At 37.6% G+C, this 17,384-nt stretch overlaps 1 protein-coding gene across 1 annotated transcript in view; it reads left to right on the forward strand.

The window, feature by feature from the left end:
• LOC126187503 (beclin 1-associated autophagy-related key regulator) overlaps positions 1 to 17,384 on the forward strand; it is a 116,299-nt gene that overhangs the window by 17,365 nt on the left and 81,550 nt on the right. The window contains exons 3-4 of the mRNA XM_049928621.1: positions 8,166 to 8,247; positions 16,606 to 16,843. Of these exons, the coding sequence (XP_049784578.1) occupies positions 8,166 to 8,247; positions 16,606 to 16,843 (320 nt within the window). The remainder of the gene's footprint in view (positions 1 to 8,165; positions 8,248 to 16,605; positions 16,844 to 17,384) is intronic.

Consider the following 17,384-nt stretch of genomic DNA (forward strand, 5'->3'; position numbering starts at 1 on the left):
TCAATATAAACTTTACAATTTAACTGTGCATTATCAAATCAGTGGAATTGTGGTAGTAAAATTGTTGCCTAAGGGCTTCAGCACACACAAATATCCTACAGGTTTTATACCACTGTCACATTTTGTAAATCTTGGTGAAGTTTATAGCAGCCTTCCTGACATTTCTTAATGTGGATTCATGTTATAGAGAATTACCAGTATCTCTTATTGTGTAATGTTACTGATGTGCTAGTTTAATTGTGGTTTACGGTAAAGTGTACTTTGTTAGCGTAATTTGCGGTTAATTTGGAACATCGGTGTACACGAGAAAAGTGGTATAAATATGTTGGTATTGTTCATATTGCCGTAACAACTGCTGGCTTGTTTTAAAGTTAGAAAACCAGCATCCTCGTCACCCAAGGGGCCACACCTGATAGCTGTGCAACAGCAGCCAGTGGTGAGTTAATACAGGTTCTCAAACCTGATGAGGGTTTCTTACACAGGATCCCAAGCTGATGAAACATTTCTGTAAGTGTCGGAGGTCAGCACTAGAAGAGGTCTCTTTTTAGTATCCTAAGCATATTTTACTCCAAGTTACTTGATCCCCCCCCCCCCATTAATTTGCTGTAGAATGTTGTGAGGAAATCTATACTGCCAGCAAGATGGTGTCACTGGTGAGGTTGTTTTAAAATTCACACTGGTGAGGTTGTTTGAGAAGAAATTTTGATAAGACTGAGTCCAAAAAATAGCCTCATACTTTTAGAATCACAAGAAAGAGGAAACTAAGCTTTTTATTGGAGTTCTCATTCAGTTTTATTTTTTATGAAAAGAATTTTATAGAGTTGAATGCTGTAGCGATGTTAAAAAAAAGACTGCTTACCTGCAGTTTTTCTGACTTAAGCTAATTCTCTAGTCATCAGGAATTTTGATATTATACTCCACAGAGAGTACTAAACAGTTGTGGAACATAACAAAAATGTTGGATTTGAGCACCAGCAGAATATGAGGCCATTTTCAATGCAACTCCAGCCTGTCATTAGTTTTTTAGGGTCTTATATGCTCACAGTGCTAAACCAAATATAATTTTTAGGTGGTTCAGAACATTGTCTTTCTAATGAAAATGGTTTAAAATAATTTGTGGAAGATACTTTTTTTTGTAAAAGTGGGTCAAAAATAGCAATTTGTGGTGTTTTTAGAAAAATCTTCAACTTTGTCCTTAATTCATAAACTGTTCGAAAGCATTAAGAGAATTAAATTTTACATTCTAATTTCGTGTATTGGTAAGTTATTCTGTGCAAAGTTTCCGGTGTATCTCACAATTTTTTCTGGAGATATAAAATGCTAAACTTCACACTTTTTTCGAGGATCTATTTTTTTGGCTGATTTTGCTTCAAATTATCCATAAGCAAATCACTAAGGAAATATTTTCGTATTATTTTGCTTAATAGTATGCAAAACATTTTACAAGGTGATATAGTTTTGTTCCTTTCAAGAAAATATTGCTGGAGATGATGTGTGTCAAAGTTGCCGAAAAGTCAATGGCTGCACTGTTGATAGCTGCACTGTGGTGTCTAACAAATGACTCAATTTCTGCAAGTATTAAATTGGGGAAAGTAAAACTCTACCAATGTTCATTGGGAACGTGTGCAAATGTCCACACAAAATTTCAGCAAAATCTGTGATGTCCATGCCAGAACTTTTTCCGAAATTAGACCACTTGGCATGGAATGACCCAATACGAGATAGCATGGGTATCCTAATATGAAACATTACCATATATTAGGACATGCTGTCTCATATTAGGACAGTTTCAGCTTGCTCCTATTATAGTTGATTCATTGTCCTATTGACTGATGATGATTGACTGATCTGACCTTGTAAAATCAACCAAAACGGTCTTGTTGTGCTGTTACTGTGAATGGCTGAAAGGAAGGGGAGACTACAGCCATAATTTTCCCCAAAGGCATGCAGCTTTACTGTATGGTTAAATGATGATGGAGCCCCCTTGGGTAAAATATACTGGAGATAAAATAGTCCCCCATTCAGATCTCCAGGCAGGGACTACTTACGAGGACAAAGTCGTCAGGAAAAACAGAACTGGCCTTCTATGGATTGGAGCATGGAATTTCAGATCCCTAAATCTGGCAAGTAGGTTAGTAAATTTAAAAAGGGAAATGGATAAGTTAAAGTTAGATATAGTGGGAATTCGTGAAGTTTGATGATGAAGGAAAAGATTTCTGGTCAGGTGAGTACAAGGTTATAAATACAAAATCAAATAGGAGTAATGCAGGAGTAGGTTTAATAATGAATAAAAAGAAGTGTGAATAAGCTATTACGAAAAGCATAGTGAACACATTATTGTAGCCAAGATAGACACGAATCCCATGCCTACCACAGTAGTAAAAGTTTATATGCCAACTAGCTCCGCAGGTGAAGAAGAAATGTATGATGCGATAAAAGAAATTATTCAGATAATTAAGGGATACGGAAATTTAGTAGTCATGGGGGACTGGAATTTGAGTGTAGGAAAAGGAAGAGAAGGAAAAGTAGTAGGTGGATATGGACTGGGGGTAAGGAATGAAAGAGGAAGCCGCCTGGTAGAATTTTGCACAGTACATAACTTAACCGCAACTAACACTTGGTTTAAGAATCATGTAAAAAAGTTGTATATGTGGAAGAAAGCTGGAGACACTGCAAGATTTAAGGTAAGATAGAGGTTTAGAATCCAGGTTTTAAATTGTAGGACATTTCCAGGCACAGATGTGGACTCTGACCACAATTTATTAGTTTTGGACTGTGGATCAAAACTGAAGAAACTGCAAAAAGGTAGGAATTTAAGGAGATAGGACCTGGATAAATTGAAAGAACCAGAGGTTGTAGGGAGTTAGAGAGAGAGCATTAGGGAACGGTTGACAAGAACAGGGGAAAGAAATACAGTAGAAGAAGAATGGGTAGCTTTGATAGATGAAATAGTGAAAGCAGCAGAGGATCATCAAGTAGGTAAAAAGACAAGGGCTAGTAGAAATCCTTGCATAACGGAACAGATATTGAATTTAATTGATGAAAGGAGAAAATTTTTAAATGCAGTAAATGAAGCAGGTGAAAAGGAATACAAATGTCTCAAAAATGAGATTGTGACAGGAAGGTCAAAATGGCTAAGCAGGGATAGCTAGAGGACAAATGTAAGGAGGAAGAAACATGTATCACTAGGGGGCAAGATAGATACTGCCTGCAGGAAAATTAGAGAGACTTTTGGGGAACCACCTGTATGACTATCAAGAGCTCAGATGGAACCAGTCCTAAGCAAAGAAGGGAAAGCAGAAAGGTGGAAGGAGTATACAGGGTGTTACAAAAAGGTATGGCCAAACTTTCAGGAAACATTCCTCACACACAAATAAAGAAAAGATGTTATGTAGACATGTGTACAGAAACGCTTAATTTCCGTGTTAGAGCTCATTTTAGTTTCTTTCACCTACGCTCAATGGAGCACGTTATCATGATTTCATACGGGATAGTCTACCTGTGCTGCTAAAACATGTGCCTTTACAAGTACGACACAACATGTGGTTCATGCACGATGGAGCTCCCGCACATTTCGGTCGAAGTGTTCGTACGCTTCTCAACAACAGATTCAGTGACCGATGGATTGGTAGAGGCAGACCAATTCCATGGCCTCCACGCTCTCCTGACCTCAACCCTCTTGACTTACATTTATGGGGGCATTTGAAAGCTCTTGTCTACACTACCCCAGTACCAAATGTAGAGACTCTTCGTGCTCGTATTGTGGACGGCTGTGATGCAATACGCCATTCTCCAGGGCTGCATCTGCGCATCAGGGATTCCACGCGACGAAGGGTGGATGCATGTATCCTCGCTAACGGAGGACATTTTGAATATTTCCTGTAACAAATTGTTTGAAGTCACGCTGGTACGTTCTGTTGCTGTGTGTTTCCATTCCATGATTAATGTGATTTGAAGAGAAGTAATAAAATGAGCTCTAACATGGAAAGTAAGCGTTCCCGGACACATGTCATCATAACATATTTTCTTTCTTTGTGTGTGAGGAATGTTTCCTGAAAGTTTGGCCATACCTTTTTGTAACACCCTGTATAGAGGGTCTATACAAGGGCATGTACTTGAGGATAGTACTATGGAAATGGAAGAGGATGTAGATGAAGATGAAATGGGAGATACGATACTGCTTGAATTTTCTTTTGTTTCCTTTACTGATTGCTCAATATACAGATTGAATAACATTGGGGATAGGCTACAACCCTGTCTCACTCCCTTCTGAACCACTGCTTCCCTTTCATACCCCTCGACTCTTATAACTGCCATCTGGTTTCTGTACAAATTGCAAATAGTCTTTCACTCCCAATATTTTACACCTGGCACCTTCAGAATTTGAAAGACAGTATTCTAGTCAACATTGTCAATGACTTTTTCTATGTCTACAATTCCTAGAAATGTACGTTTGCCTTTCCTTAATCATCTTCTAAGATAAGTCATAGGATCCATACTGCCTCCCGTGTGTCCACATTTCTCCAGAATCCAAACTGATATTCCCCAATGTCAGCTTCTACCAGTTTCAGATTCATTTGTAAAGAATTGATGTTAGTATTTTGCAACCATGACTGACAGTCTGGTAAATTTCACAACTGTCAACACCTGTTTTCTTTGGGATTGGAATTATTATATTCTTGAAGTCTGAAGGTATTTTGCCTGTCTCATACATCTTGCTCACCAGATGGAAGAGTTTGTCATGGCTGGATCTCCCAAGGCTATCTGTAGTTCTAATGAAATGTTGTTTAAGCCCGGGGCCTTGTTTTGACTTAGGTCTTTCAGTGCTCCTATTTCCTCCCTCAATCCGACCTGATAGGGATCCCAAACGTTCGAGCAGTACTCAAGAATAGGTCGTATTAGTGTTTTATAAGCGGTCTCCTTTACAGATGAACCACATCTTCCCATAATTCTACCAATTAACCGAAGACGACTATCCGCCTTCCCCACAACTGCCATTACATGCTTGTCCCACTTCATATTGCTCCGCAATGTTAAGCCCAAATATTTAATCGACGTGATTGTGTCAAGCGCTACACTCCTAATGGAGTATTCAAACATTACGGGATTCTTTTTCCTATTCATCTGCATTAATTTACAGTTATCTATATTTAGAGTTAGCTGCCATTCTTTACACCAATCACAAATCCTGTCCAAGTCATCTTGTATCCTCCTACAGTCACTCAACGATGACACCTTCCCGTACACCACAGCATCATCAGCAAACAGCCGCACATTGCTATCCACCCTATCCAAAAGATCATTTATGTAGATAGAAAACAACAGCGGACCTACCACACTTCCCTGGGGCACTCCAGATGATACCCTCACCTCTGATGAACATTCACCACAAGGACAACGTCCTTCCCTAATCCAGTGAGGCGGATGACCTCTCACTGCTTGGTCTCCTCCCCCAAAACAACCCAACCCATTTAAGGTAGTAGATGAGTTTTGTTACTTGGGGAGCAAAATAACTGATGATGGTCGAAGTAGAGGGGATAAAATATGTAGACTGGCAAGGAAAACCTTTCTGAAGAAGAGAAATTTATTAACATTCAGTATAGATTTAGGTGTCAGGAAATCTTTTCTGAAAGCATTTGTTTGGAGTGTAGGCATGTATGAAAGTGAAAGATTGACGATAAGCAGTGTTGACAAGAAGAGAATAAAAGCTTTTGAAATGTGGTGCTACAGAAGAATGCTGAAGATTAGATGGGTAGGTCACATAACAGAATTGGGGAGAAGAGGAATTTGTGGCACAGCTTGACTAGAAGAAGGTATCGGTTTGTAGGATACATTCTGAGGCATCAAGGAATCACCAGCTTAGTATTAGAAGGAAGCGTGGAGGGTGAAAATCATAGGGGGAGACCCAGGAGATAAATACACTAAGCAGATACAGAAGGATGTCGGTTTTAGTATTATATGGAGATGAAGTGGCGTGCACAAGATAGAGTAGCATGGAGAGCTGCATCAAACCGGTCTCTGGACCAAAGACCGCAACACCACAACAACAACACAGAGAAAGGAAGCATGAATGGTCACAGGTTTGTTTGACCCATTGGAGAGAGTCAGAGATGCTGAAGAAACTGAACTAACAGAGTCTTGAAGATAGGCATGAACTATCCCAGGCACGAACTATCTCATGAAAGCCTGCTTACAAAAATTCAGGAATTGAATTTAAAAGATGACGCTAGGAATATACTGCTACCCATATGTATCACCCCATAGGGATCATGAAGACAAAATTAGATTAATTATGATGTGCAAGGAAGCATTTAAACTGTCTTCCTTCCTGAACTCCATATGTGAATGGTGTAGAGGAGACAGCCCTGAAATCTGCTACAGTGGGCAGTACCTTCTGCCATGCTCTTCACTGTTGTTTATGGAGTATCCTATACGTAACTGTTCTTAGCCTGTTGGGAACATTATGCAGCATTATGTTTGTGCTTCAAATGCAAATATTGTAGGAAATTCTTTGGATTGCCCTTGCTCGTTGGTCCGTACTTACGTTTAAGCTGTAAAATCATTCCCAGGCAAATACCAATCAATTGTGGTATATGAGGTGCGACAATAAAGTAATAAGACTGATTTTCTTGGCAAGATGTGGCAACCCTGCAGGCTTACTTAGGCACACTATCTTTGATCTTGGTCTATAAGGTGCGTCTAGTCTGAGCTGCACACCGATGCAACTGCTCAGTCATGAGTTGTGCTGTAATAAGTTAACATGTGTTTGTGTCTCTCATCACGGAAATGGAACTGCATAATATGCACAACAGTATGCCATTTCTTTTTGCGTTAAATTGGGTGAAAACGTGACGACAATTTACAGTAAGCTTCAGAAGGCTTTTGGAGAGGAGGTTATGTCAATAGCTTAAGTTTTTCATTGGCATAAAATGTTTAGTGAAGGCAGAACAAACGTTGAAGATGAAGACCGCAGTGGACGACCATCAACCTCACAGACGGATGTCAACTTGGCCAGGATGCGTGAACTCATACAATCTGATCGAAGATTATCCGTGAAAATGATTGCAGCAATTTTTAACCTCCAAACAAATTTCAGTACTACCACAGTCACCTTATACACCAGATATTGCTCCGTGCAGTTTTTTTTATATTTCCAAGAGTCAAAATGGTGGTCAAGGGACACCATTTTTCAAACAACACAAGATGTCCTAAAAGCTGTGACAAGAAGATTACAGAAGATGAGTTCCAGAAATGTTACCATCAGTGGCAGACGTGCTGGAAAAAGTGTGTACAATCAGAAAGGAACTACTTTGAAGGAGACAACACTAAACTTGACTAAAATGGCTCCCCCCCCTCCCCCCCCTCTCTCTCACACACACACACACACACACACACACACACACACACACACACATCAGTCTCATTACTTTATTGTCACACCTTGTATTCCCCACGTTCATCACTTTTTCTTTTGCCATGATGAGCATGAAAAATTACTTCTTTGTACTTTGATTTGTGTAAATTGAGGTTTGTTCATACAGTAAGGGTGTTTGTCAGTTTTGCTAATCACAGATGTGATGTGTGGATTGCTTTCATCCCACCCAGATTGTTTATCTCTGCTGTTGGAAGCTGGTTTTACTTGAAAGACGCTGTGGATTTACATTTTGCTAATATTTTCATTATACTTATGGCCTAACTGATTACAGTGTCATATTAAAGTATTACAGTGTGGGGTATTATCACATTTTGTCCGCCCCGGTAGCTGAGTGGTCAGCGTGACAGACTGTCAATCCTAAGGGCCCGGGTTCGATTCCCGGCTGGGTCGGAAATTTTCTCCGCTCAGGGACTGGGTGTTGTGTTGTCCTAATCATCATCATTTCATCCCCATCGACGCGCAGGTCGCCGAAGTGGCGTCAAATCGAAAGACCTGCACCAGGCGAACGGTCTACCCGACGGGAGGCCCTAGCCACACGACATTTCCATTTATATCACGTTTTAAGTTAAAAGTTTAAAAGTTAGGGGTGTGTGTGTGTGTGTGTGTGTGTGTGAGAGAGAGAGAGAGAGAGAGAGAGAGAGAGAGAGAGAGAATCAGTGTATTCTTTTAAATGATAAGCTACATCATATAAAAATATTTATTTGGCAATAAATACCTTTTTTGTTTTTAGCAATGTGAAATAGATGCCTGCAAAGAAAGGATACGTCTTTTGGAATTACTGAATAAAGAGACTGCACTCAACATTGTGAAAGGTAACCATCATAATCTTGTCATTAGGAACAAATATATTTTGTATTCTAAAATTCAGTGAATTGTTGCCTATTACATTATATGAATTGTGGTTAAAATTGTATTATATCATTGGGAAAATTCAGTGGAAAGAATTTAAATTTCGATATAGAATAGATGGCCAGTACTTTTCTGCAAGGAGCGAAATACCTAGCACTGCTGATAGAAACGCATTAGGAAGTTGTAATCTTAGCTTTCAGAGCATGTATGTTCCATCTTAAGGCTTAGTTTGCAAGTGTTGGAAATTAGGGACAGGTTTAGGATGAGAAGGTTGCAACTATTTTGAGGACAATTGGTGGGCCCCTTATAGCCTGTTGTCTTTGAGTAGTCTGTGCCTTCGCCCTTAATTCCTCCCACCACCCCTGCCCTTTTCCAGCTCTCCCCAATTGATCTCTCTCTCTCTCTCTCTCTCTCTCTCTCTCTCTCTCTCTCTCTCTCTCTCTCTCCTCCTCACGGGAGAAGGAAGTTTCGGAATCTAGGATTAATATTTTCTATTAACAGAATCTTCCGTCGGTTCTTGGTAGAACAACATTATAATAATAAATGAAAAGCACCAGTTTGCTTTTGTTCTGCAATATTATTTTTATTGCTAACCGGTTTTCGTCTTACAAGGCCATCTTCAGGCATTTACTGAGTATTATCACCAAAGAAGTTAAATGTTAGCAGACAACACTGGAAGAGAAGTAACACATCTAGAGTGAAGTAGAAACATACAGTGAGTAACATCTTTGCAATTAAATAGTAAAAACTGAACATTACATAAATAACAATGGAGTTGACAGGAAAACCTTTAGCACAAAATAAGAATAGCTTGCCTACATAACAGTTTCTATTGATATACAAAACTATTGAAATAAGATAAAATTAGTACTAGGCAAGGCTGCATCAAGAGGTATGAAACATGGAGAGTGATACACAACCAATTAAAAAAGAAGAGACAGTTGTCAATGTAAATACAGAATACACGAGGAACTTAAGCCATATCAATACGATAAACAGAAATTAATAAATGCAGGAAAATTGAGGTGTTTGAGGGAACCTACAGTTTGATAGAGTGTGGTGGTACTGCATTTTAACATTAACATTATAATCAAAGCAGTGGCTGTATACCAGTTTACATTAAATAAATGAGCAAAGTAAAATATGAACAGTATTAACATTATTAACATTATAATCAAAGCAGTGGCTGTATACCAGTTTACATTAAATAAATGAGCAAAGTAAAATATGAACAGTTTTTGATGAGACAACTACAAGGGGAGTTAAACATGGACAGTAATACAAGTACAAGTTAAAAGCAAACCCTTACCTATTGAAACTACAGCATATGTGGAATACAAAGACAACTGCAACAAATAAAACAACTTAATGACTACAGGAAAATGGGAATATGTCGGAAGAGAGAGTGTGGGAAGTAATGAACAACAAAGATGATTATATGAAGTTTAGGAGAGGGGAAGTGTTGAGTTGTGTCTGGTCATTTAGGATGAGATCTGGACTGTGAGCAAGATGTTTGTTAATTTCCAGGGCTTCCAGCAGGTTGAGTTTATGGCCTTTGTTTGCTAAGTGAAGTACATGGGACACTGGCTGGTAGTTGTGACCCTCACTCAGTACATGCTCAGCAAATGCAGAGTCTGAATTCTGCAACCTCCAGCTGCGTTCATGTTCAGCCAGCCTAGTTGATATGTCTCTGCCTGACTGACCAATGTAAAATTTGTCACAATCAGAACAGGTGATTTTGTATACCCCACTGTTGGCTAATAACTGGATCTTATCTTTGCTATTAAAAACACACTGGGCTGTAGTGTTCCTGACATAGTAGGAAACCCTATACTTGCAGGATTTCAGTGCTTTGGCTATAGTCTGTGATACCTGACCTAGAAATGGTAGAGTACACCATTTCTTGCAGACAGTAGATGGGGAAGCAGGTGGGGCATAGAGGAGGGTTATAATTTTCCGTTTTTGTTTCCTGTGCAAGATGTGGTCAATAGGAACTGGATTGCAGCCATTGGCTGAGGCAATAAATTTTATTGTATCTAACTCTGCTTTAAAATCATCTCTGGACATGGGGATGGATATGAGACGGTGTACCATTGAGTGGAAAGCTGCATGTTTGTGAGCTATGGGGTGTTGTGAGCAAGAAGGTATTACTGTGTCCGTAGTTGTTGTTTTTCTGTAAATTTTGAAACAATGTGTGTGTGTACTGCTGTCAATGGTGAGATCTAAGAAGTTTATGGATTTGTTGCCAATTTCCATAGTGAACTGGATATTTTTATGTTGACTGTTTAGGTTTTTCAAGAATGTGTTGAGTTGTCTTGTAGTACCAGTCCACATACACAGGACATCATCTACATATCTAAACCAGTATTTGATGTTTGCACTCAAAGGTTCTGTTTTTAGAAAATTTTATTTTGTGCTAAAGGTTTTCCTGTCAACTCCATTGTTATTTATGTAATGTTCAGTTTTTACTATTTCATTGCAAAGATGTTACTCACTGTATGTTTCTACTTCACTCTAGATGTGTTACTTCTCTTCCAGTGTTGTCTGCTAACATTTAACTTCTTTGGTGATAATACTCAGTAAATGCCTGAAGATGGCCTTGTAAGCCGAAAACCGGTTAGCAATAAAAATAATATTGTAGAACAAAAGCAAACTGGTGCTTTTCATTTATTATTAATATTTTCTACTTTAAGTATATACATCAGCAGTATTAGGATGCATCTTGTTTTTCTCACGTCTTAGTGTATAAACCAGAAACACATTTTGAATTGCCTTCATGTATTACCCTGTGTCACCTATTTTGAATTAATGTCCACTTCATCATTTACTGGTTGATATAATGCCAGAATGCTTATGACTTTTAATCTAATTTATTAATCTCATGTAGCAGTTTATTCTTAACAGTTCTTATTTAGATTCAGATGTTGTAGTTTCTTTATAAAAATATAGAGGGGGCTGTAGAGGGTCAAATAATTCAATAAACTGCTCAAAAAAAGTTTTATGTTGGCTACATTATAAATGTAGTCAGCCCCCCTCCTCTCTCCTCAGAAACCCTCATGAAATCACTGTGTACAACATGTAACATGTATGTTGTAGGTACAAGTAAATCTGCATTCTCTGTGAAGTTCATTAGAGCATGCAGTGTCTCTAATTGTCAGTCCACAGCAAGGTTTGCTGGTATTGGAAGTTGCCAACTGAGTTGGTGTTCACAATACACACATCATTCAAAAATTCAACCCCTGCGTTAAAGATTGCCTCAGCTGTCAGAAATAACAGCTGATGACTGTCGCAGATTATGACTCTTAGGTATCCTGAAGCAAATGGAATAGATCTGTGTGCTGCCTGGGAGAGAATTGAACCCATACAGTATCAATTTGACCTCTAAGCATAACAAAACAGCAGCACAGAGCCCTGAGTCCTGTTGCATGAAGATGGGGAAGGAAACACTTGGAATGAAGCACAGGTCAGTGTCATTGGGTTCTCTTCACCAACAATTGCAGGATTTGTCTAACACGTAATGAGTGTCACAGAAGAGCCAGGTACCAATGCATGTTCCAAGCCTGCAACTCCATGGGTTCAGCAAGGAGGTGTGTCAGTTGTGTCTTGGGGTGATGTTATCTATAGAAGCCAGATGCCTGTCATCACTGTTAAGTGTAATTTGAAGGCTGTGCAGAATGGGAACATGATTCTCCAACCTGTTGTCTAACCTAGCAGTCAACATTTCAGTGATGGGTTTACCTTTCAAGAGGATGACCCAAAAGCAAACCATGCCCACCTTGAATACATTTCTCCAGCAGGCAGGAATCAATGAAATGGAATGATGTGCAGTATTTGTTCGCATCAATCCAAGTAAACATACTTGGGACTTGGAACTAGCAGTGTGTTGTTGAACAACCCACTTCACCTTCTAGATAACATCAGAAGGGCTGCCGTCCTAAGTGTGGCTCTTGCTTGAGCAGTAATTTCTTGTCCAACTTGTGAACAGCGTTCCATGGAGGATACAAGCATCTTACATTGCATGGGGTGGAGAAAGGCATTATTGAATGTTACGCTCAAGTAGATTTCGATTTTACAGGTGTGCATTTTTGAACAGACCTTTTACTTTGGTCATTGTTGTGTTTTTATCACAAATATATTTAATTTTAGTTTCATTAGGTTTATTCTTTCATTTCCTATTCCCCTTGAGTCCAAGTGCACACAGATTTGCAAGCACATAATTGGTAAAAATTTCTTTTGAGTAGAATATTAAAAATATAAAAAGTTGAAATTCAACAGAGCTTCGGTATCCTTCAGTAGTGACAAATTTTCTCTGAAATGTATCTGCAATTATACCTGTGATTTTCATCACAACACGAGTCCATAAAACTACATAATAGATATTGCATGCCTTTCCTGTATTTCAGCTGCAAATGTGTAAAAAATTTTGTTAAGCAACACTAATTGATTATTAAAAATAAAATTTTGTCTGATGTTACAGCGAAGTTTTCAAGTTTGTATATTTTTGGGGCTTACCATTTCTTTTCTGTAACATTGTTTTAAATAGACGCAAGGTATAAAAACTGAAACAGTGAACTGTGCATAAAATATATGATCTCAAAACAGCGGGTGCAGATTCTTTGCAAAGTCATTCAACTAACTGCCAAGAGAAAACACATTTAAATAAGTAAATAATTTTTGCTTTCACAATGAAAACTTAACAGCCAAACATCAGTACTATTCACAATTACAGAAATAAGTTTAGTTCCAAAAGTACATAATGACTGAAGTATAATATAATTTTGAATAGTAGATAATATTAAGACCGCAATACAATAATTCAGTTAGTAACAAAATCATGTTTAGCAAAAAATATTGAAGACTGAAAAAAGGCAAGCCACACTACTGAAATAGCCAGCAGTCTTTCACTCTATGGCAGAGAGCACTGTTTCAAAACTACTTGACAGTTTCAAACTGTGCCAAATCAAATCCTGGAGACAGTTGCTTTTGTGTATCAGATCTATTATGAACTGTGAGCGTATTTAGGTGTTCCTAAAGACCAAAATAATGGTCACAATATTGAAATTTCAGTTGAATCACTGAAATTTAGCTTTGGGCTTTCCTTTGACATGAACCAATGAGATATAAAATGGAGGAAGTTCCTCTCCACCCCCTTTATCCCAGTTTTCAAAATGAACAAAGATGTTGCTCAATCAAATTAAATTTTTATAATCACGTAACATACTTCAGTCAAAGATTGATATGGTGCACTTGTCTTCTGGACAAGATATGTCTGGTAACAGATATCTCTGACAATGTTATAATAGCTGTGGCGTAACTACTTCTTCTGGCTTATACAATTTTTGCATGGTTGTCATTTCAGAAATGTACACTGTAGTAGCATTTACTTTTCAGGTTTTTCCATGTCTCTTTCAGTATTTTTTAGATTTTAGTAACACTTACTCCTCATATTTTTTTTATAAATTTCTTGCTTATATAATCTAGAGTTTTTTTCACATAGTTCGTCTCGTGTAACTTACTCTATCTAGTCTCATACACAAGCAAGGAACATATTTATGGACATTAGATTTAGCTTAGGTTGACCTTTTCCTGTCATCTAAAAGGTTTGCATTGATTAGTTCTCTCAGCTTCTCACCCCCCCGCCCGAAAATTAAATTCCATCGACTGAATAGTAATAGTCTTTTCGTTATGACTGTCTGCAACTTAGTGTCATCTTTACGGTGAATAGCAATCTATCCTTCTCACAATATTGTTGATATTCCGACCTGGACTTCCCATTGTTCATTATATTTATTATTAAGTTTGTTTGAAACCCGCAATGTGCGAATTCTATTTGCACTTGGCCAGTTTTTGTTTGCTATCATCAATCTTGTGTGCCATTTCAGTTACCAAATGATTCTCACCTTGCTTTAAGAGACTTAGGAATTGAAATAATTGATGTCAGCCATAAGAGAGTTTGTAACTACTCCACTTACTGTAACTCAGTTTTTCCTTAGTCACTGCTTTCATTTGAGCCAGCGTTCACTCATTTGTCAGAAGACAAGTGCATTACATCGACTTTGTGGCTGATGTTGTAATGACATTCCAGTGAGTGTTGTTCCAGTTCATAATGTGCAATGACCCCACCCTTTTGCATGGCTTTCAAACTATACGATACCATATTTTTTTTTACAAATGGGTGGATGCCATAGTATTCCCAATGTAGAACATAAATCTGATTTGACATAATAGTATTGCCAGCAAACTGCTTGACTTGTTGCAAGATGACTGCCAAGCTCTAGCATTCCTGTTCCTTTCCCTCCTCGTCCCTCAGCTCCACTCGCCACTGTGCTTGGAGCTCTAGGCAGGAACCCAGCTGGAGTGTTTGTGCCCACAGAGCACAGTTTGGTCAGGCCTTGTGTAGCATATTTCACACATACATTATGCAGATTGTTTTGTAGTGAAATGAACAATTTCTGTTTTTGCCAAGTTTAAGTTCAAATTATTCTCATTTTATTCACATCTGTGCTTCCCCAAGTGTCTGCTCAGTATTTCCTCTTAGACACTTGTGTAGCAGGCTATCACTTTGAGTCTGCATAAAAGATAATGTCAGACTGAACCTGATATGCCATATCATTGGTATAATACAGACGTTGTAGGTGCCTTTAATCTTAGAGAGCACTTAATTGTGTTTCCAGCCAGAGAGGAATTTCCCCAATTATGACAAAGCAGTCTTTCTTCTGTTAAAGAACATTGACAGAAAAAAAACACGAAGAAGTAGTTATGCGACATAAATGAAAGTTGTTTCTACATCTGGAAGATGATGTCGCAAAATCGTTTCTTCTCAGTCTCAAATGTTAAGCTGCAATAGTAAAAGAAAAATGTGCAGAACATTATGGAGAAATGTCTTGTCCATTGATGCCATGATATGCTGGTAATAGATTGAAATTTGTTGAAATCTGCTCTTTAAAAGTGTAGTTCCAAGTTCTTAGTAGTCCGCATATTGCAAATTAAAATATGTTTTCCTTCTTTATTTACTTTCATATTTTTAAGATGTTAAAATACATAGAAAATAAGAGTTTTTTTCTGGAATAGAAAAATGAAACATACTTGCTCCAAATATTATAAAGAAACATTTATTCAAATATCATCCAAATTATCTACAGAAAAGTTAGAGAAATAATTGTATCAAACCAAAATCATTATTTTCTCCTTCATAAAGCTCTGCTTTTTGACTTTAAATTTTAGTTGCCTTATTTATTATTTTCTCAGTCTTCAAGTGAGTCAGACATTTTGGAGAAAATGTAAACAAATTATTGACAACTGCTATAAATACATTGGAAATGTGCTGCAGTGTTTTAAAATGTGACTTATTTGTTTCACAGTCTAATAATCTCTCCTGTAAATTCAATTAATTGTTATCCCAAAGATTTTCTTGAAAAATTGTTACTAGTCAAATTGTGGTAATTAATAACAACAGATTTAAGTACCAAAGACATAAGAACATGTGAAGGTAAACTGAGCATAAAATGACTATTAAGTTCACTGACACGTAAGATTTCTCCCGTCTCTCAGTTCTCGACAAAGATCTTAATTGTGCTCCAGCATAGTTATCCACACATTTAGTTGACGAAATAGTGCCACTTGGCGCCAACAGATGGCAGAGAAGTACAGTGTTACTTATAAAACTGGAGGTGGTGAATTTTATTATTGGATTATTGCCAGCACTGAAACGTAAGGTATGTGAGAGTGAACTTGTGTTCCCAGCTTAAGTGATCAATGTGACATATCTTGCTTTTAAGTCTTTTAACCACCATCTTTTACTTATAACATGCTATTAAATGGGCAAAAATAGAAAAAATAGTTTCTGCTTCACAGTTAAAGAAATATTCTTTGAAATACCAGTGACTGTCTCTGACACAAATTTTGTTAAAGAAAAGTTAGCGTCTTATTGCAAATGATTCATTAACACATTATTGAGTCAATATGTTGAAGATGCAGTGAGTTTGTGCCTTGACTGCTGATGATTCTTGAGCATATTACCAAAATGTCAAGTATCCTTCCTGTCATTACCTAGTAATAACACTACATAAGTGCGAGATGACAACACAGCTTTGCAGTTCATACATCAGCACAGACATGTAAATTTAAAATTTCTTCCCATTCCAGTCGTCAATAATTTTTGTGTTCTGGAACACTCATAGGAAGTTTGCATAAGTCCAAGGTAATTTGTATCTGCCTGATCAGACATTTCTGATTAAAGCCAGAAATCTTGGACTTCATTATTTGTTTGTTTAATGTTGTTGTATTTCAAATAGTTAGTTGACAGTAGGCATATGTTTTAGGCCGAAATGACGTAGCAGCCCTAATAGAAACAAACAAGCAGCGAGCATATCGCTTGCCACGATATGAGGAGCGTGTCTGTCGCTTGCAGCAGTTTGTTGCCAACTTATCTGAAGATGTTGAAGAAAGGCGTCAGTCCTTGCAGAAAATTCAAGATGAGCTGAAGCACGTTATAAGATCAAGCATACAGCAACTTGTGCAGTACATCTTCCCCATAGCACAAGTTCCATCAGCTCAGAGGTAACAGCTCATCAACAGAGGCAGCACTCAAAAAGCAATTACAGCATTAACTTCATTTAATTGTAACCTGCATTGTGTATGACTTTTTACAATGTTAAAAGAAAATTAATTTTATAGATGGCTCTTAATATCCATAGGCACGAGGATTATCATATTTTTCTAGACCTCTATCCTTGAATTTAACATATTGTACAGATCAACTAGTACTATTTAATGTGCTTTCAATAAAACTGTGTGCTTTCTAAAGCAGTAAATACCTTTCACAGTTTCAGTAGAGTGCCCATATTTATTATTATTATTATTATTATTATTATTATTATTATTATTATTATTATTCATGTCACACAAGTGAAATGTAATAGATTAGAATATGTCATTCACAAATTTTTCCTAAGAATTTGTAGAAAGGAAGAATCCAGGTATAAGAATTACAGGTGTAAGGGCAGCAAATTGAGGAAAATCATGCAAAAAATTGAGCTTTCAAAACCCCATTTTTAAAATGTTGTAGTAGTAAGGGGCTGAAATGTTCAAATTATTATTT

Source organism: Schistocerca cancellata, chromosome 5, assembly GCF_023864275.1.
Source record: "Schistocerca cancellata isolate TAMUIC-IGC-003103 chromosome 5, iqSchCanc2.1, whole genome shotgun sequence".
Classification (NCBI taxonomy): domain Eukaryota; kingdom Metazoa; phylum Arthropoda; class Insecta; order Orthoptera; family Acrididae; genus Schistocerca; species Schistocerca cancellata.